General features: G+C 47.2%; 1 protein-coding gene across 3 annotated transcripts in view; it reads left to right on the top strand.

Moving 5' to 3' along the window:
• SPRED2 (sprouty related EVH1 domain containing 2) overlaps window positions 1-21,657 on the top strand; it is a 59,733-nt gene that overhangs the window by 15,722 nt on the left and 22,354 nt on the right. For 2 of the 3 annotated variants that reach the window (XM_027453405.3, XM_005018146.6), the window contains exons 2-3: window positions 18,118-18,295; window positions 19,529-19,697. In XM_027453405.3, coding sequence (XP_027309206.1) covers window positions 18,118-18,295; window positions 19,529-19,697 — 347 coding nt within the window. Of the gene's footprint in view, window positions 1-9,706; window positions 9,989-18,117; window positions 18,296-19,528; window positions 19,698-21,657 lie in introns of those variants that run through there. The other variant, XM_005018148.6, reaches the window with a different exon arrangement.

A 21,657-nucleotide genomic window follows, 5' to 3' on the forward strand; every position in this document is an offset into this window, starting at 1 on the left:
GGGCTGGTAAAACGGTTGAGATGGATTCCCATGTCAAATGGTTAAAGGACCAGCCCGTGAAGGAGAACATTCCTTTATCTCCTGCCCTCCAGCTGGAGCTCCTGCCCAGTCCTGCCTGCTGCTCGCTTGGCACAAGGTCATGAGGAAGCCCCAGGCACTCTCCAGGAGCAGGATTTTTGGAATAGTCCCCGTACCACCCTCCATACCGGCAACAGCTGCTCATCGCAGGCACGACGGGCATCTGGGGGCCCTGGCAGCAGAGCCCAGACTCCCCGATTGCCACCTTGGCTGGGAGGAGAGTCTGCAGGTGCCATGGAGATTGTTAAAGGCACTCGATTTTTTTTTTGAATTATTTTTTATTTTTGATGCATTCAGCTTGCATCTCTGACTTGCTGAAGGACCCGCTGGCCTCAAACACCAGTTGATTTACTGGCCAAGGCAAAAATGTCCCGTGCAGCCAGGACTGTGCAAAGCCAAGAAGCCATGAGATGCCCCACACGAAGACGTGAGCAACTCTTCAGCATTTTGTTGCTTCGTGATGTTCCTGTACGCCTTGAAATAAAGGATTTGAGGAGCCAGTTCATGACTTCCAAAAAAGTATTTGTTGATCATTGGCAGATGATGGAGAAAAAACTTACTGACATACACTTGATGAACTTCTGTAATGGCAGGAGTCTTAAGTTTTTTTTTGTGAAAGTATTTTTTTATATTTTTTTGTATTTTATATTTTTATTTTTGTGAAAGTATTGCCCAGATTTTGTTGGTAGCTCGAGCAAATAAGAAGTGAAGTCGGAATATCCAGGTGAGATTTCAGGGTTAAAATGTCTCGCAGGTTGCAAGGTGTGCTCATAGGACGTGGCTGCATTCTTCCAAACCTGGTTTTCAGTTTTCGAGATCAGGCAGGCTCCCCGCCTCCTGGCACAAACCTGTCTCCTTCTCAAAGGGTCTGGAAACTTTGGTGTGCTTACACATGTGGGAGACAAAGAAAACGCTGATTTAACTGCTGGTGTGCTTGGCTGGGCAACGTTAAGGTGGGATTTTTATGAAAATAATCACTTGAAAAGGGCTTGCCCAGCTAGCGTGGGTCCCGTTTTGGTTGCAGCCCATCACTTCTCCATCTGCTCAGGGAGCGTGCTGATAAGCTCTGCATCCTTGCAGTGGCACCAGGGTTTCTCTGGTCCAGAATAATTTGGGTGAGCTGGACTTCTGAATTGTTTTGGAGGTGTACCCGTCAGATCCTTGTTTTTTTTTCTATCTGATTTTACTGCAACTTAATCAGCCATGCCAGCGTTACTGTCAGTCAGTGCCAGAGCTGATACAGACAGAAATAGGAAATGGGGCTGGGTATATTCTGTATGTCAGGCAAATAGAAAATGCTTGATATTTGGAAAAGTATATAGATATTTATACAAATGTTTCATACATGATAAAACTAGCATCTAGTCCTTGATTGCCATCGTGGAAGAAGTCAAATCCAAGTGGGAAGTAAAGTCGGTGGTGCTGCACTTGCCTTTATTTTTTTGTCTTTTTAAAATGTAGATTGTTTTCCCCCCACAGCTCGGTAGCACCCATAAACTAACTTGGAAATCTAATTACATTTCTTAAGTGATGAATGCCCAAGCTCAAAGCGATTACTTCCAGTGGACAAAAAAAAAAATGGACTTTATACAATATAAAAGAAGTATTCAGTGTGACAGGAGCACTTCAGAGGGATAAATATTTTAGCAAACCTTTTCTAAGGTTAAGTGGAACTTTGTCTGTGGTCTGGGAAGTCTGCGTGTGTCACCTTAATTCAGCTTTAGGTGTCAGTGCCTCTGAACACAGCGGTGATGTGGTGATTTGTGATGGTCTGAAAGCAGTTGTGCCCCCAAGTCACGGGAGAGGCTGTGGTGGCTGGTTTCAGCGTGTCCCCACAGCATCCTCGAAGGGATTGTAATTCAAGTGGTGGTAGCTTTGTTTTCTTTTGCACAAAAACAAAGGAATTTGAGTCCAAAGCAACTTTGCTTTGTGGCTTTAGTGACAAAACCCTTCATTTCCAACAGGTATTACCGTAATCCGATATTATAGTGAATATACTGAAATACCTACCTGGAGGGAGTGCCTTCATCCATGGCTCTGGGCAGAAATACAACAGCAAAATAACTTGGCTTATTGGCATCACCTACAGAACGCCGTGCGTGCAGCGACAGCCCTTGCAGTGCCTTGAAATGGCTTTCAACAAGGTGAAAACCAAAAAAAAAAAAAACCAACAATGTTGGCGAGTGAGACAGCTCATCCGTACCATTCAGGATGGCCTCACCGGGCTGACAGCTCTGGGGACCCGGGTGAGGAAGCTCTCTGCAGCTGCTTTTGTATAGAGAACGGTGTGACCTGCAGATGGAGGCTTTCGCCAGTGTCTTGGGCTTCGGAAAAACAAATATTCACTCAAAATAACACGAAAATAAATAAATAAATAAGCTTCCACTTCTTCCTGTTTTTATAGTTTGCTTGTTTCCTCAGTGTCGTGGGTTTGTCTCCAGGACTGTGGATTATTAATCTTCTGAGGATCAGGACCTTCATAGAAGTATTTCCTGTACATGTTTATCTGTCTCTTTAACAAATTAGTATCTACTTGTTCTCTGCTGAGTTTTCTTGCAAATAGTAGGAAACTCTCCCTTGGTAATAAGGCTTTTTTGGTAGAAAAATATCTCGATGAATCGTTGCCAGGGGTTAAAGTACCTTCTGTATGACTTAGTCAATGGCATCCTTTAGGACATCTGCAAGTAGCCCCAAATTCCAGAGGTCACTGTCTTTGTGTGGGTTTTGGCAGCGCTGTTTCAGCTACACTCCATCTCTTTGGTTGGGTGCACATCTGGAAGTCTCCCATTGAAGTGTCACCTGGACGGCTGGAAAGAAAAGGGATGCTGCAGCATCTGGAGCTTGTTTCCAGACAGCCATGGGTTTCCATCAAGTCTGGTAGCAGGAAGGCGTGCGCAAGGCAAGTGGTAGTCAGTAGAGGAGTCCCCAGTTTGTGGGACATCCAGCCCTTGTGTTGACCTGTCGCATTGGGGTGGCTGCCATCCTTTAAGCTGCTGCATGACTGAGTTATACTGCTGTGGAAAGGGCCTGTGTGGTGGGCAGTGTGAGGAGCTTGCTGGTGTGATCCCATCAGCTGCTGGAGGCTGGTGCTGAGCATCCTTATGGCTTGTCCCCTTCCAGCGGCTGAATCAGTCCTGGAAAGGTGTGGGGTCTTTTTTTCAGTTTTGTTTTGTTTTGGCGGGGTGGGGGTGACGGTGTGTTTTGGCAGGCAACCTGTGATTTCCCATCTGGGTGCGAGTTGCTTTCAGAAGTTCATGCTCAGCTTGCCTTGGGGCAGTGCGTACATATTTCTGTCCCAGTCACACACTGCAACACCGTCACTGTTTTCTCTGGATATCAGTTTTTAGCAGACAACGAGGCCTTGCAGGACAGTCCCAGCACGTCCTGCTTCCCTGGCAGTCTTGTCTCACAGCCAAAACATCCCACTCGAGTGCTGGGCACGGAGCTGCTGCTTGCACGAGTGCATGGGGGCATTTGGAGACCTTGCTGCAACCACTTTGGCCGTAAAACAGAAAAAGAGAAAAGTCTTTTAAGCCCTGCTGAGGCTGATTTGCAGGCAAGTCAGATTTTGCTGTGTGTTTGTAATTTGGCCATGCGCAGAGAGACGTCGAGGGTTACCTGCATCCCCTGTTAGTGCTGCAGATCCTGATGCAATTCCTTCCTGCCCTCTGCCCCTGCCGGTAAAGTGCGCGAGGAGCTTGGCTGCTTCAGAGCAGGGCTGCCCATCCTCAAACCAAGGCTCTTCCTTCCTAAAGCTTCTCCTGCTCCAATATCTCGGTGGGAATGACACAAATAACAGTAAGTCCTAAGCAAGCGAGGCAGATGCTCGTAATATAATTGGATGAAAGTGCGTGCAGGAAAAGGGAAACCAGATATTGTGATGTTGTGTGTCGAAGGATAAGCTTGCGCCTACCGAGGTGTCTGTCGGTTTTGTGTTCTTGGTAAAGTGGAATTAAAGCTCTACTTAAATCTGAGTTTAAGGAGGGGGGGAGGTTAAAAAAAAGAAAAAAAAAAAAGGCATTTTGGAGTCAGATAAAAACTTGTGGTTCCATTATCATCTGCTGCACACACGTCGAGTGTGGTCGTAACACAGCTTGAGAAACTGAAAAACAAGTGAGAACTTGGAAAAAAAAAATCAGGGTATGTCAACTTCCTCCCTTCTAGGCAATAACTGCGTAATTTATTGGGCTGTAGAGGGCTTTGCCCAAAGACAAAAGGCAAATAATTTCTTCTCAGAGGTCCACAGCATGAAGGTATCATCGCTTTTCTTCAGCATTCACGTTCTGGTTTGATGTTCTTAAACTTCTGGAGGTTCAGCATGCATAAGTGCAACATCGTGGCCTCCTGAGCGAATAGACTCGCTGGTACTCGGTATTTCCAAAACCTGGTGTTTTAGCCAGTTGTGTGGAGCACAGGTCTTCTGGCATACACCAGTAAGCCAGCAGGCGCAGATGGCAGCCCTAGATGATAAATCTGCACCAGAAATCCTGACTGAATGGGACGAGAAGCTCCTTCCCCAGGGTCTGCTAGAAGACCATGGGAGGCTTCGGTCATCTTCAGGTACGCCCGAGGACTCTGTCCGTAGGCAGAAGTACCCAAAACTTTCACTTAAAAGGAATCAGCACGAAAACATGAATGTGCAGCATACTGAACAACTCGTCCTTATCCCGAGGTGCCGGATTCCCCTGGGGTGATCTCGCCCGATGAACCTTTCTACCCTATGTGGCCGAAATCCTCCTTGCCGGTGCTGTATCCTGCTGGCACTCCAGCCGGCCGTGTCTGACAGCACTGAAAATAGCTGCCCATTAAAGGGAGCTCAGGAAGTACCAAGCTGTTAAATGGGACCCGCACGGTGGCTGTGGGGAGCACTCAACCGGCTGCAGCTTGAGGAAACGTTTGTTTGCTTGTTGGTTTTTTTGTTGTTGTTTTTTTTTTCAGCCCGTTCTGCTTTGCGAGGGAAGCGCAGGCAGAAATGTAAACAGGAAAGCCAATTGCAGGGAGAACAAAGTGGAAGTTAGGAGATGCACTCACTGGGCTGCAGGAAAGCAAAGGTACTGGTGAGAAAGCTCTGGCTGCTGTAGGACCTCCATCAGAAAGCTTACAGATAGCTAATGCTGGATGTGGCAATCCTAAATTCTCAGTAAAGTAATTACAGTGCTACTAAAAATCACAGCAGCACAGTAAGCTTCATGCAGCTTCCTTTTAAGTGTCTAAACCAGCAGCCAGCTCCCAGAGGCACTGGAAACAGCTGGCTGAAAGGAGGTGCAGTTGACGATAGCTCAAGTATATTATTTTGGGGCCGGTTAACGTGATTTTATGGAAGTTTTCAGTGGATTTAGGAATGTGGCTGTGTAAAGGTTATCTCACAGTGCTTGCCTCTAGGCCTGCTGAATCTTGCTACAAAAGATAGTGCCAGCCCTGATAAAGAGCACTAAGAGTGGCTTGAAATCTAAAAAGCACAGAGGAAATGGGAGGAAACAAGGAACTGGATGTGCATTGCCTATTTTTGTCTTCCAATCTGGGGTACACATCGTTAGTCTGGGAGTGCTTGCTGGGAAGGATGTCATCCTGCAGCAAGGGACGGTGAAGATGTGATGGTTTGATGGTTAGAAGTTCAAAGAGCACTCGCTTTACTTTTTTTAAAGGTGTTTGGGTGTTTGTGTTTTAGCAATCTTGGATTCTTCATCACATGAGATTTTCTCTTCAAGATAAACTGGCACAGAGAGTCACTTAGACCAGGCAGTCTGGATGAAAGCTGAAATAAAACTAAGTTTTAATTCAGGAACAACCTGCCAAGTCAAGCTCTTCAGCCTGCGTTATGAATGGCCAGTCTTCCTCGGTGTTTTCTTGGGTGGATTCATACATCTGACCCCTGGTAGCAGTGATTGATCTTGGCTTGTGCAGGTGATGAGCTCGTCAGAGGGATGACTTGCAAGAAGCCATTAGCTCGGCTGTCGAGCTCTGCCGGCCGGCCAGCCTGTGAGATATCAATCCTGGTGGGAGAAAAGTGAATTCAGATGCAAACCATGGACAGGCAGGACATCAAAAGCATGTCTCCTTTGAACTAAGTGCCTAAGTGCAAAGAAAGGAAGGAGGAAGGTCTTGGTTTTTACCATTAGTTTTCAAGACAATGAAAATTGCCCTGTGATGCCAGAGTCCACGCTACACGAGAGCAAAGGACATTTTAGATTTCCTGCCGTGGGTTGCAGCTGTTTGACCAGGTATCAATTAGGAGCTGTGGAGGAGCAGTTTAATTAGGAAAGAAGCACACGAGGCCTTATTTCGGCGCAGAGGAGCTGGGCATGTCTCATTTGTGTAACCTCTCTTACGGTCGGGGATGTTTGTTTGGAGGCAAGCAAGGCACTCAGCAGCCTGCCTTTGGTCTGTTGCAGGAAAATTAAATCCACGTGGCCTCCACCCAGCACCTTCCTGCACACTGGGAAGTACCCATCTCTGCTGGGATCGGTGGTTATTGTCGTCCAAATGCACAAAGGTCTGTGCATCTGGAAGAATGATGGGTCTGGCCAAGGCTAAGCTTTTAAAACGCCCAGAAAAAAAATAAAAAATGCTGTTCCAAGTGCTGTTACAATCAAGCAGACCTTTTTCAACCCATGTGCAAAGAGCTGCCTTGGTTTGCACAGTTTGAAATAGAAATGCTGCCTCGGAGTTGCCGTGTTCATTTAGCACCTCTGTATTTTATAAACGGGCAATGTCTTTGCTGGGACCCGGGGTTGCACTGATGTGCATGTACCAAAAGGGATGCCTGAGGTCAGAGCGGTCCTCCAGCTTCAATGCTGCAGTTTTTCTCTGTTCTTAGTTTTACTGCAGTGCTCGGGGTGCAGTTGTGTTAGGAAATATCATGCTTAGTGATGCTTAACATCCAGGTGAGCTCCGTATTGACAAACGCATGCACAGGGTTGAGCCGTGCTGAGGCCAGAGATGCTCCGAGATGGGTGTTCACAGACCATCAACCCTCAGCAGGTTCCCTGACCGCAATCAGTGAGACCGAATTGTTTGATATACACATGGGATTTGCCATACTGCATCTGAAAGAAGCACTGTTCAGCTGTACTTGTGGTACCTTGCTTTTTGGTACCAGGCTCCTGCCTGGGGGAGAAGAGGGATAAGATGGTGACTGTAGGGAAGAAGGAGCATTTCAGTGCCCCTTTGAATGCATGTTCAGGTGCAACCCATCTAAAACATCTGTAAACATCATAAAACATCTGAAATCATACCTAGGAATCAGCTTTTACAGGCTTTCTCCTATCTCTGCCATATACTTTTGTTCCCTCATCTCTCCCAAAGTGACTTGGACGAAGGCTGGATTTAAGGCAGCTTTGTGGGCAAGAAGGGAGGGTGTGAATGAACTTAGATCTGTCTCAAACGCTGGGCAAAAAAGCTACTCTGAAGATGTTTATAAAGTCTTTGGGGTTTGTTGTTTTGTTTTGAAGTGAAGGAAAAAAAAACGGGGAAGAGCAACATCCTTCACCTCTCACAAGGAGCAACTTCTTGCTGGGTTCATGAGCTGCTGGGCTCGGTCCCGTGCCGTGCTGCCGAAGTTCAGCCCATTGAGATGACCGACACGAACAGGACAAGGGGGTTTCCTCGTCCAAATCCCAGTTTCTCCAGCAGCTGCGGTGAGGAGGAGCTCCTCTCGCTCTGACCACAGTCCCGGCTCTTTGAACCGTGCTCGCAGTTGGCCGGCCGGCAGCAGGAAGCAGCTCCACCGCCTCGCTGGCTCTCCGCTTGCAATGTTTGCTTTAGTTTGCTAATAGCAGGAGCCTGCAGCAGCGTGCATCCCGCTCGAAACTGGGGAAAACGTGCCTATATGGGAGCAGGCGCTCACCCGGCCAAGCCTGGAAATGCAGAAAAGCATTAGGGGGTTTTTTACTGTAGCACCAAGCTGGTGGCGATAGGCATGCTGAGGTGGTCTTGGAGATGGTGGGATTCAAGGGGGAAAAAAATGACAGAGGGAATTGAAAGAAAAAAAAAAAAAGCACAGCAGTATTGCCAGGCTTGGAGGCTTGGAGGTGAGGTTTGTTAGCTTAGCCTCAAGTTTAAAGAATACTTGCAAAAGCAAGAAGCCAGCCAGGGATTCAGTTGATGCTTACAAATATCCTGTGACTTGAGACCGGCTTCCTTTCGGAGGAAACCCTCGGGAACGGAGCTCGAAGCGAGCCGAGTGAGGTACTTCTCGACTGATGCACTCGCTTTTCTGTGCGGATGGAAAGCCAGGGCACAACTTCAGTTGCATCCGCATGGGTCGAGTTTATAGCAGGGAGCTTTTCCACGTCTTGTATTCTCACAGCAGTTTGCCCTTCCTGGGTTAATCCTGGCACACCAGCAGATGGGTGACTTTGCAGAAAATACCCACGTTGTGGTTTGACCCCGTGCTGCACCTGGAGTTTTTAAGAGGGCCGGTGAACCTCTAGAAAAGCAGCAGGAGGGCAACGAGATGGGCAGGCACTGGGGAGATGTCAGCGCTTAAGCTGCTGTTTCAGAAACATGATTACAACATGGTTTATTCAAAGATAGTTTTGTCTTGCACTGGGAGGCTAATTTCATCTTCCCTCGTCCCTCGAGAGAAAAAAGCTTTAGAAACTGGACTTGCAGCAAAACGGGCAAGGCATCTTTGTTTTTTTGTGTTTTTTTTTTTTTCTGGCTGACTTGCTTTAGGCTTGTGTGCTGACTTCTCGCTGGAGGCAGCTGAGGACAGGGCTGATGTTTGCTGTATTGAGCACCGAAGGGTAAAAGCAGTGCTGCTGCAGAGCCAGGAGAGGAAAGCAGCGAGCTGGGCTCACAGGATGCTGTAGTGAAGAACTGAGCAAATGCTTCTGCCCTGGCTCCTCTGAGCATCCCGGGCATTTTCGCTTTACAATCTGTTGTCTGCACAGCAAAGCTGGGCTCAAGCCTCTGTGTTCTTGAGGTCAGTATTGCTGTGGTCCAAGCGTGAAGTTTCCAAGAATGTGCATGGTTTTTGGTGATTATGTCCCTAAAATCCAGGGCACGGCTTTCCCAGAGGATGCTTTCAGGTGGCATCACCGTGGCCACTATTCTCCATCCTGGGAAAAAATGATGTTTGCCGCAACCTGAGGTTAAAACATCTTGGATTTGAGGGAAGCTGAGCCTAGAAACATCTAAATGAGATCTCTTTCCCCGGCTCCTCCAACCATCAGTGTAGCTTAGTTCAGAAATCAGGCAAGTATTTTTAGAAGCTGGCTTCAGAGCCCCGGTGTCACAATTTTCATTCTTGCTGCTTGCGCTGAGGCACTTCTTGAGCAACGTTTTTCGCCTTAAAATAATGGGGAGGACTTGAGGACAGCCGTGACACTCGGGGTGGCGCCGGGTGAGCTCCCCACGAGCCACAGTGGGGCTTCTCCCAGCCTCTGAGCACACCGGCTTTTTGGGAATAAAGCACGGGCAGGGGGAGCGGGGAGGGGATGCCCACGCTCAACTTTGGACCTGGAGGCGTGAGTGACGTGCCCCGGGCTCCGGCACAACTTGCGACAATCCCCGGCAGCGCCTTGGCTCCGTGAGCCGCTGTTATTAGTTTATGGCAGCTGGATGGCCCTTGTTTGATTTTTATTATTTCTCCAAGCCTATCGGCGGGGCGGGGAAGCAGGGATCTTTGGTCGGTCGGTGCACCCGTGAGCGAGCGGAGAGGAGAGGAGCGGGGAGGATGTTGCGAATGAGTAATGGTACAGCAGGGCTCTAACGTGCAGGATAGCTGGGGGATGAGTCACCCGGCACAATGCAGCACATCCGTCGAGGAGGCTGAATCACGCACAGGGGGGAAGCCGCCTGTCAGCCACCAGCTGGGCTGGGGTCAGCCCGAGGCGCAGCAGAGGCAAGGATGGTGACACGGAGCGACCCGGGGGCGCAATGTAGAGGAAATGGCATCCCCCGGCAGGTACGTGCCTTCCCTCGCGGCACCTTCGTTTTTTTTGCTCTATTTTTTCCCCCCCCTTCTTCCTCCATAGCCCTTCTGAATCCTCCCCAAGCCGGGTGATTTAGCGGTGGGTGCGTACAGCTGATCCGTGCGGGCTTTCTTCGCTGGTTCCACGCCGTTTCTGCAGGAGCATGGAGTTCACGCCTGCCCTTTCTTAATTAATTATCCAGGGGGAAATGCCGAGGGTGCTGCAGGAGAGGCCCCTTGCCTCGCTTGCTGCCCTTCTCCATCAGGGTGGAGGGGCTGAACAGAGCTGTAATGCAGGCTGGGTGTGCATGTTGGTTTCACACAGTTAATCTCTTTTTTTTTTTTTAATGTATTTAGATGGCAAAAGATAAAAATGTTTTGATTTAAAGCGTCTGTTCTTCTCAACCTCCCCCCCCGACCCCTGCCTTTTGTGCAGTAGATCCGACTGGAATTACAGAAAGGGTTTTTTGTTAGTTTGTTTGTACATTTGCACAATCCCATCGTCCGTCAGCCTCCTTCACCCATCAAAATTAGAGGAGGGTGGGGGGGAAATGCGAAGTGGATAGGGGTCCTGGTGGTTTTACTCTCTTTGTCCATACTTATTAAACCATTTTCATGTTCTGGAGTATCACCGTGTGTCATCACCACAGCTCACAGCGTGGTTTATCTGTGACACACGGCAGCACAGGGAGGAATGGGATGCGGTGCTGGGTGTCACCACTGCCATCAGGCTGTGGGGCCGTGGGAAGAGGGTCGTGTGGAGGTGGCGTCGTCTTGTGCATCAGCCACATAGATGTGCCCATGGCACTCCTCTCTGGTTTTTGGTGAGCGGTGTCCAATCTCTAGGCGCATTTTACAGATTAAGGAGGGCAAGAAAACTTAAAAAAAGCATTAATGTGTTTGCTTTGCTTGTTACTTTTATGTCTTATTTTTACTAAATAGAATTTGTTAGCTAATGTATGGTAGCTGTAACAGTGTTTGTGGTCGGTATTTGTTAGAGAAAGTTGATAGAACTTGGTTGTGTTTTTAAATTAAAAAAAAAAAAAAAGAAAAAAAGAAAAAAAAATCAATTCAGGATGCAGATCTCATGCAACTACCTGGCGGGCTGGCCAGGCTTTTATGCGCTTTTTGCTTATCTTGCATGTGATATAAAACAAATACCATCTGTCATGCAATAACAACTTCCTTTCTCATTACAGTAAATGATAATGCTAATTAGCTTTCCTTGAAATCTGTTAATATTTTGTACCCTTGCATGAAACTACTGCGACTTGCGTGTGCAACTTTGCCCGTGCTGCATGCCTAGCCAGTGTGCCACAGGGCAAATCATTCAAATGAATTACCTTAATAAAATGATTTTTCTTGCCTTGCCCTTCCTTACAACTTTCCAAGACACGCTGCCGTGTGCAGCGGTGATGGCTTACTGCAGGATCGATCCATTGAATGATTTAGAAGGAAAGTTAAAACTGCAAAACTGAAGGTCATTCAGTAATCCATTGAGAAGGAGAGTTGGGGGGGGGCTTGGATGAGGTTTCCTCCAGCTCAGGAATGCTCGTCATTCATTTAAAAGTTTTGTCAGCAGGACAAAAGCCTCCGTGTGGGTTTTCGGGGCCCTTTGGGAGGTGTGGAGCAAGGGCCAGGTCTTGGCTTGCAGGCGAAGGCTTCCCGGACCCCACTTTGCAGCCCCATCAGCGCTGGAAACGCGAGCAGCCCCGCAAGCAGGACAGGGCTGTTTCTCATAAGCTAAATAAAACCCCACTTCAGTGCTGAACAAAGGGTGTGCTGAAAGGCCTCATTGTTGGCCGCTGACTTGTGGCTGGAGGGAGGTGCGGAGGTGGGTGGCTGGGCTCTTGCAGGTGTCTTGGTTTTCGAGAAGTCCTTTTCCCCCTGAAAACAAACAAACAAACACAACTGCTGTTAGTCTCTGCTACAAAGGCTTTTCTGAGCGGGTGGGAACCGAGCTGCAGGGCTGGAAGCAAACCTCGGGGTGCAGCCGGGACGTGGCCAGTCTTTATCCTGTTTTGGGGGCCACTGGAGACCCAGAAAGGCAGCTGTTGTTATTATTATTATTATTATTATTATTATTATTATTTATTTTCCTGAAATGGTGGATCAGCGTAAGAGCTGAGCGTGCTGCCGAGCTGGGCTCAGCAGCTCCATTATAGGTGCGAGGGTATTGGAAGAGAAAACTCCTTTTTGGTTTCAGAGTGAAGCCGAATGCCACTACAAAATGCCAGGGAAGTTTTCTTGGTTTATTTAGGGAGGGAAACATCCTGAAACGGAGCCTGGGAGGTTAATCCTGCTGTAAGGTGAAGTGCCACAGGACACGCGTGCTGCAGGACTGGGCAGGCAGCGCCGGAGCGAGGCGTGTTGAGATCGGTTTGAACCTCCTCCTATCTACTTTGAGGTGGAAAACAAAATTTCCCAGAGCGTCTTTTTATCCCGTCAGCATTGGCTTTGAAAGTCAGGAAAAAATAGGTTGTAAGCTTGTTGTCCCAGAGATCAGTTCTGCAGGGGTTCTGTGTTCTCGGTGCAATGTAGTGATGAGCACAAGGATGAATTTCTGGGTGCAAACCAGAAAGTTTCTGGTTCCCTGCTTCGTCTCCTTGCCCTCTTGTCAACCATGCCCTGGTGAGATGGGTACCAATGCATTGAAACTGGGGAGGTTTTCCACAGTTTTTGTACCGGTTCCTTTTTAACATCGGGTTTCACCAAGGCGGCACAGATGGCTTTTTTTTTTTTTTTTTTTTTACTTGCTGGTATTATAATGAAACAGTGATTTCCTGCTGGAAACCTAAATGATACTGAAATATCAAACCTTATTTTGCTGTGGCTCCGTGCACTCAGAATGCTCTTCCTTCTAACAAAGTGAAACGCTGTGGTTTCGGAGAGGAAAGTGCTGCAGATATTTCACCCTTGCTAGAAGGTTGAAGAACCAAGCGAGCATTAGATCAAGAAGACAGGACTCCAGGAATAGTAGTTTTCGGAGTTTCTGTAGATAGGTTGTGCCCCAGTGACTGCAGAGCTAAATTTGCATGTATCTGAATAGTTCAAACTGTGCTTAAACGCCCGCTGTCTGTGGTTGAGCTTTATAACCTAACCTCTGGCTGCATTAGTAGCCTCTTGCCGTCCTTTTGGCTGTTCCCTGGGGGAATGCAGAGACATTAAAGACAAGAATCTGTGTTTTGGAAGCCCGTTAAATGCTCGTTTGATGGATGAGAGGGCAGCCTGGTGATGTCCAGCAGTAGGTGCCTACCAGACCTCTGTATGGAAGCTGTAGATGCTCACAGCTGGTGGTGACGTTGTGCAGGGATGGAGGGGACTGTGACTGTGGTTTTGCACCCACCTGATCTGCTGTGGGTGGAAACTAGGAGTGAAGACAGTGAGGAACAAATTCGGGGTTTTGTGGAGCAATTACCTTTCAGTCTGAGACCTGAATCTCTCCTGGCCTTGCCAGCTGGAAAGTCAAGATGGGAAGAAAATAATGAATGAACTTATGGCAGTGTTAGCGAGGAAGATCATAAGCTTTTACATTCTTGTCAACTAGCCTTGCTAGCAAAGAACTGCTACCTCCTAAATATATATATATATATATATATATATATATATATATATATATATTTGTATATGTATTGAATTACAGAAGGTGTTCAGGAGGTGTTTTAGAGGTTAAGGGCTTCTAGGAGAAGAACAGGCCCAGGCACTTTATTTGTCCATCCTCAAATCTGAAGGGTGCCATTTCCCATCCTCCAGCTAAACGAAAAATGGAAGCCTTATCCGCCAAAGGAATTACAAAGTGCAGGAAAGTGCTTGTATCCCCCGTGAATGGAGCCGGTCTCTTAGACGCACAAATGCTTTGTAAAAGTTAGGTAACGCAGCTTTGATTCAGTTATCACAAAAATAATCATTCAGTCACTCTGTGTTTAGGAAAATTCTCAATATCCTTCAGAACAGCAATTACAAACGCACGCACTTTTTTTTTTTTTTTAATATATTTTTATATGTACGTATGCACACCCACGAGCTATAATTTTTAAAGGGCTCTCTTTCCCTTCCAATAAAAGCAGCACGTGGCTTGCTGCACTACCTCTCCTCCCCGGGTTCATTATGGTTTTTGTTCTGGGTGGGGCTGGCCAACAACCTGAGACAGCCCCAGCAGCAGCTGGCCGCCTGCCATGCAGCTGGGTGATCCCTGCGGATGCTTTCCTCTGCAGCTTTTCATGCTGCTGAAGATGAATCTGTAGGGTTAAGATAGCACAGGACTCCATTTAAGAGCGTAATTAAGAATAGTTTGCATGAAAGGCGTAGCATGCGGGCCGTAAACCCGACAATTAGAGCGGTCTTAAAGTTTTAGAAGCCCATAAAACGAGGGGAACTAAGGCTACTGCTGGATTTGGGGCTATTTTGTTTTTTAACTACGTGAAAGATGTGCGTTATCTAATCCTTGGGGCAGTCAGTATCTCGCTAGTGGAAACAAACCAGATATTTTCACCTACCTCGTTACCGTTTCTCCCGGAACAGCCGAATTGCCCAGCTGCCACCATAAAAGTGCAGGGGGCTGGCTTCAACGTGGCTGTTTGGCTTCGCGGTGCTCTGAACCAGCACGATGCCCGTGGGATCTGCAGCTTGCTCCTGAGCTCGGCGGGGTGTGATGGCTTGCAAGTAGCCAGGGCTTGGTGCATTCACGTAAAGTTAAATCCCAGCAAAAATAAACAGCTTCCATGTGAAGGAAGCAAGGCCCGTATATGGACCTGAGGTATTTGAGGACCTCCCAGGCATTTGGCAATGCTGGCATGAGGGGAAGGAGCACTGCCTATTCTAGGCTTATGGGCAGAAACTGCAGACGCAATTTTGGCTTTAATGAAGCCTGGAAAATTCAATGTGCAGCTTGTAAGTCCTCATACAGTGACTACACTAAGCCGTCAATCCCTAATAAGCCTTAACCTTCTGGTTTTTGTTGCTTTTTTTGTTTGTTTGTTTTTCTTCCTTTTACTTTCCTAAGTCCCCTGGCATCAGCTGAGTGGCTGGAGCCTGGTAGGAGCGGGTCCAGGCTCCCGGGGCAGTGCAGCGTCACTCATGACTTTTGATCCCGTAGGAAAGTGTGCCAAGGGATGATGTGAATGGAGCCAGAGGCGCTGCACTCCGCTTACCTTGCCAAAGGTGAACCCTTCTGCAGGACAAGGTCCTTTTCTAATAGGGGAGCAGAGGTCTTCTCGCCGTGGTGGGGGGTGGAAACCAGCTTCCCTTGCTCGATGTATTTAAGGAGGTAGCTCTTCAAAATGGGAGGACTTCAGTTTACATGGTACTTCGGATGGTTGGGAGTGAGAGATGGTGAGCAATAAGGAATGGAGTAAAATTCAGATGTTCCTTCCACGTCAAAATCTGGTTCCTTCAAGTTCATCCCCTGCCTTGTATTCTTGGAAAGCCAGCGAGCGATTCCGCACCTCTTCCCATTAAAGCAAATTACTCAATTGCTCTGTTTGGGTCCAAAAAATTGCCGTCCCAGCTTGTTTCCCCCTGACCCTCTGTTATCACAAGAGCATCTTGGCTGTAGGCAAACGGTGGTCCAAAACCTGGCCATCTTCCCACAGGCCTGATCATGGTGCAAGAGGTGTCCCCAGCTGAGGATGTCAGGGACAGCCCAACCACGCTGGCTTCTAAAAAATGCCTCTCAAAAATTTTATTTTCAGTTTAACGAAGCACCCAGCTTTTCCCCTAGTAAGTGTCATGAAGCTGTTGGGCACATGGGTGAAGTTGGTGGCCTCGGTAGCAGAGGTTGTCACCCTATCAGTGAGGACAGGAAAATGAAAACTGGATGGCTCTGGGGCTCACCACAATGTGGTTTTAATGGGGAGGGATGGTAGTCACAGCACCTAAATTTTACGTGTAGCGTGCAAAAATAACTCTGATCCTAGAAATCAGTGAGAGGTGATGGAAATGCAAGTAATTGGAGGAAAATACAAAGTACTGAGTAACTGGTGATTTCTTGATTTTACTTTAAATGGGCGATTTCTGCAGCAAAGTAACTGAAGATTGCATTCCTGTTGGGACAGCCAAAGGCTCTGGCAGCAGAGTGGTAAATCACACAGGAAGCTGTATTGCAAGCAGCAGTTTTCAAGCCTGGAAGGCAAAGCAGCAGTTTGTATGGATGACTTTTGCAGGAGGATGGGGAGGGAGGTTGTATCTAGTGCCTCTGACCTCCAAAAAGAACTTGAAATGTAATGGGAATTCTCCAGAAGTGAGAGGAGTTACTGTAAAAACAGGGCCAAAAAGGAGCCTTGGAGAACAGGAGATGGTTGAGACAGAAAGGCATAGCTGGCTTTCCTTGCCCTTTATCCATATAGACCGTATGGGAAGAATACAGAGAAGAAGACACAAATTATCCTGGATGGAAGCAGCTCAGTTTTTACAAAGTAGGAAATCAGCTGAAGTATTTTGCTTGATTCTAAGTATCAGGAAGCCAAGAGATCCAAGTTGCCGCAGGTGAAATGTAGAAATGGTTGTTCAATGGAAAATAAAAAGGTAACTGGATCCATTTATAGGCTCGCTTGCCTCATTTCCTGTACCAGGATGCTGCTCTGAGGACTCAGGGCAAAAAAGTTGTTAAAATACTTGTTTCTGGGTTCTGGGAGTGCCTGGCGTGTGCCAGCTGTGGTGCAGGTAGCATATCTGAGTGTACTGAAAGGCTTTTTATCAGGCGGAGCAAAGTCCTCAGTGCAACAGGAGATGAAACCTAAGCACGAGAGGTTAACAGCCTTCATCACGTAGATCCAGCGAGAAGGTTGAAGTATCCATTAAAAAAAAACGTTGGCGAAGGTGAAATTTCAGAGTGTGTTTTGGCAGATCTGTCCTGCTCTGGGGAGGGAGGAGCTGGTCCCAGGCATGTCCACCTCCATCCCTTGGTCTGTCCTCCAGATGGGTGTGGGACATCCTCTTCCAGCAGGAACCCTGCTGCAGCCTTGCACTTATTCGTGCTTTCCTTCTGCGTGAAGAATGCTGCTGCCTTTAATTTTGGATAGAAAGGACCTGTTCTCTTGTCATGTTGCATGGGATTCTACAAAAAACGTCCAGATACAGAGCTTTCCTAAAGGAGGAATGTCTTCCCTTCGGGATCCTCTTGGAGCCCCATAAAGGTTGAGTTTTTTCCTCCTGATGAGCTCACTTGGAGGCCTGGAAATGGACAATTCCTCTGGAATTTTCTTTTGTTTTCTTAGCCCGTGTTAGTGTTTCCCTGTTTGTCCCAGGTTTGAGTGCCCTTTGTGGGCCTTGTTGGGTGTCTTGGTTGCAGAGCTACCTTGCACCCAAGAAGGCCCACAAACCAGGCCCACAAACTGATGTCCAGCCACGCTGTGGTGGCCTCCCTGTGAGGACTGATGTCCCCATCAGACACTGGAGCAAAGAGCCTGTGGAAGGGGTGCAGGGGAGGCCTGTGGAAGTGGAGGCCCCCACTGAGGAGGATCTTGTGAGCTTTCACAGTGGGCGCTTGCTTCCAGAATAGTTTTTTTCAAGGTTATGGCATGCTGCCTTTGAAAGCCCCTCAGGGAGGTGGTGGAGCTGTTTTACAGACACGGTGTGGTCCTCATGGTCCTGATGATCTGAGCTAAGCTGGTTCCTGGCTCCTTTCTTCTGAGGTACCAGCTGGAGCCGCGCTGTGTTTTTCCTGCAAGGCTGTCCAAGTTGTGGAGGAATTTGAGTGCCGTCTCCCAAACCCCAGCTCACTAACATGAGTTCATGGGTTATGTGGGCTGCGTGCTCCTTCTGACACCATAAAGACCTGAGACCCTAACGCATCCCACAGTGGTGCTGGCGTCAAGGTGTTGCGTGGCTTGGTCCCCATCCCCAATGGCGTAAGAGACAGGGCATGCGGGACCACGGGTTGTTTGATACTGATACCATCTCGTGTTGATCAACGGGGTCGTTCCTGGCTGTTTGATGGGTCTCTTCTCTCCAGAGGCTTGAGCAGCCATGCCCTGGGGAGGTGGCCCTCCATCCTGGGCATACGCTCCGCAAACGCGCTGCGGCGGGGGGAGGAGTGCCGTCCAAATACCGCCCTCGAGACAAACACCCCGATGAGACTGTGTGATGCTCACAAAAGGTTTTGTTTTGTTTTGTTACCATTGCAGTGACAGCTATATTGTGCGAGTCAAAGCTGTGGTTATGACCCGAGATGACTCCAGTGGGGGATGGTTGCCACAAGAAGGAGGCGGTCTCAGTAGAGTTGGCGTCTGCAAGGTCACATACCCGGAGGGCAATGGAAGAAGTGGATTTCTAATCCATGGTGAAAGGCAGAAAGACAAACTGGTAATAGAACCTAATTCAACTTTTGTCTGTTCTTATAATGAGAATTATCCCGAATCTGATGCTATTGTGTTCTTGTGCAAGTTTAAAAGAAATAAAAATAAAAAAGGCATGTGCAGATAGTGCCAGATCGGACAAAACAATCCCAGCCTCATCTAGAAGGTTACTGAATTGCTGTCTCTCGCTGTCTGGGCTGTCGTGCTGCCACCGGGAAGGAGCAGGTAAATTTTCAACACCCATGTGCCAAGATCCCCCTCTGATCCCTTGAATAAGGGCCCGTGTTTTTCTCAGCTCTAGCCAGGGGTATGTGAGAAGTGAATTGAAGTGTAAAGAATCCATGAAGCCAGTCACATTGCACTGAGTAATGCAGCGCAAGCCTTTAAAAACGGCAATGAATTATTTATGCTGCATGCTGCTCAAGGTTCGAACGAGCAGAGTGAGAATATGAAGACAAGTTGTCTCTTATGAATTGACGCACTCGGTTTCTTCTGGTAGCTGTTTATCTGAAAAAAGAGGGCTTTTCTTTCCCGTACAAAGCAAATTAATAAAGCCACTTCCCTGTTTGCAGAGTCTGTTTGGGATGTTATATTTTGTTATGGTGTTTTTATGTATTTGATTCTTCTGAAATCCTCTCCTGTTGAAGAGATGGGCTGGCTTAAAAATAGGCTCCCCACACAGGCTCAGGGAAAAAAAAAAAAGGACAAAAGTATAATTCAAGATGGAAATGATCTTGCTTTGAAAAGTTCTGGTGTTTTAAAGCTGTATAAAGTACAGCTTGTCTTTTGCATTGCTGTTTTGCTTGGGATGCTTTTTTGAAGTTATTTTTGAGCCATGCTTATGGTTTTGGGGGAGCGGGGGAAGACTTAGAAGCCATTCCCATTCTCCTTGGGTATCTCCCTAGAAATGGATTTTGGCACAGCAGTGTCTGGGGGGTGAAGGAGGAAAAAAAGGTGGGGGAGCATAACAGCACCTCCTAAATCTGCTCCAGCAAGTGAGCACCTACTTAAACCCTAATAACAAGATGAATGTGTGATGGTTACGAGAACAATTAAAGTGTCTGGTGTTTATTAGTCATAATTTAGTAGGGAAGGATGTTCCCCGACCAGCGTAGCGCGAATCATGACTTGGCTTGCTTTTGGGGAGAGGAAAGCTCTGGTCGGGGCTGAAGCAGTGACAGCTCTGTCCTTCGCGTGGGAAAAGTGACTTTGCTCCTCTCTTGGGCTCGCGCCCTCCCAGGTGGTGCTGGAGTGCTTCGTGAAGAAGGACCTGGTGTACACCAAGGCGAACCCAACCTTCCACCACTGGAAAGTCGACAACAGGAAGTTTGGGCTCACTTTTCAAAGCCCCGCTGACGCTCGGGCCTTCGACAGAGGCGTGAGGAAAGCCATCGAGGACCTCATTGAAGGTACCGAGGTGCATGGAGACCTGGGGAAGAGGGTTTGCAGCAAGGAGATGGGAAGATGCCGGGGTTTAAAATCAGGCCTTGGGCTTGAAAGTCTCTCTCTGGCACTTCTAAGCGCAGTCCAGCATTATCCATTATCCGAGCCAGCCCCAGCTCACTTCAGAGAGCTGTGTCTCCTAATCCTTTATGGAGGGAAGGGATTTAAGTCCAAATATTTTCCCATCGTATCTGGCCTGGTCTGTCAGGATTTCACCTGTTAATTATTATCTGGTCTGTTATTAATGCTTTTTCGATAGGCTTGGGTTTCGTGCTTGGGATGACAGCAACAGCCCGGGCTCGTCTTTATGTGCAGCCGAATTTAGTTTTGCTAAGTCTTTGTTAAATCATAGGATGAATTCCTGCACGGAGCTGAATAAAAACTGTTTTGTTTTTGCAGTAATTAGTTTTGTCTGTCTCCGCTTGGTTGAATGGTCGCTCTTGAAGACTTTGTTGTGTTGTTGTTTTTTTTTTTTTTTTTTTTAATTCTGTTAAAAAATGCATTTGAATTGCCTGTGCTTTGAAGTTGTCATAAATTCTTCCTTTTCACATCTCATTGCAATCAGTCATAATACAGCTATAATTCAATACTACTTTCCTTTATTTTATTTTAATGAAAATGAATTCATTATGGGTTCTTTGCTTGGTTTTAGCCATGCCGCTTTATGTAGGACTCAGCGCTCTAAAGCCTTTTTCCTCCTCACCCCATGTGATCAGAGCAGTGTTGTATCCATCTGGTTTTGGTGAATTGTGTTTTGAGGACGTTTGCTCCCTAGGACAGCTTCAGCTTTTGGATGCCCTGTCCTTGCTTTAACATGGAAGTGGTAGCTACTGGGAGGGAATTACCAGGAAAGTGCCATGGGGGACTAAATATTCATCTCACCGGTTTGAGGAAGGATCTTCTCAACTAGTTGTTCATTTGCTCTTTCCTGTGCCATTTACCTGAACAAGTCATGTTTAGACCCCCTGCTTCCTTCTTGCTTGCTAAAACTGGGAGGTGTTTTGAGTCATAAAAGCAATGTTTTATCTTTGTGGCACAGGACCATACAGAGTTATAGCTCAGTTGTACTGAGTGGTATTTCAGAGGTGCTGCTATGGGGCAGATCCTACACTGCTCTTTCTAATCCATTTTACAGTGGAAGTATTTAAAATCAAGTTCTGCTGTATCTCAGATACTTCAAAATCAGCAAATCTATATTTATCACATTAACAGCACAGTCTGATCCTCATGAATGTGCTCCTACTTAACTTCCAAATAAGGCTTTCTGAATGAAAAACAATCACTGGCACGTGCACACACAGTGTCAGGCCTTGGGTTTCACTTCGCATTCAGTTTTTGTTCACTTCATCAGATTTAGCAGGTAATATTAAGCACAACAAACCGTGCATCTGAAGCTTCATTTCATTAAGTCACTGCTTTATCTGGTAGGTTATTTCATGTAGCATCAGAAGCATCTTTAAGTTTTCTGCACAAGTACAGTAATCCTGGGCAGCTCTGGAGGGAGTCTGGATTTTTATTTTTTTTATTTTTTTTTACTTTTAAAGCTAATACAGCAAACGGCATGAATGTTTTCACATTACTTAGTGTTTTAAGTGGGCTTTCACACTTAGCTCTGCACATCTTCGTGATTACGCAACCGAACGCAGCCGGGGCTGGTGCAGTTTAGCATTATATAAAGCACGTTATTTCAGAAAAATTTCCAGAGCGAAGGTGGTACCAAGCATTTAACTATTTCACTCAGGGATGCAATGTGGTTCAAACTCAAATGAAGCAGCTCCTCAGGGGGCACCCGTGGGGTGTGCGAAGAGGTCATAAGGAGGGTTTTTTGATACAGTTTCCCATTTTCCAAGCAGTTGCTAGTATTTTAGTCTTGTTCGTGGTTTTATCTATTTCAGCTCCTCTCATGTTGCTTACATGGAGAAGGAT

The sequence above is a fragment of the Anas platyrhynchos genome, chromosome 3 (genome assembly GCF_047663525.1).
Source record: "Anas platyrhynchos isolate ZD024472 breed Pekin duck chromosome 3, IASCAAS_PekinDuck_T2T, whole genome shotgun sequence".
Classification (NCBI taxonomy): domain Eukaryota; kingdom Metazoa; phylum Chordata; class Aves; order Anseriformes; family Anatidae; genus Anas; species Anas platyrhynchos.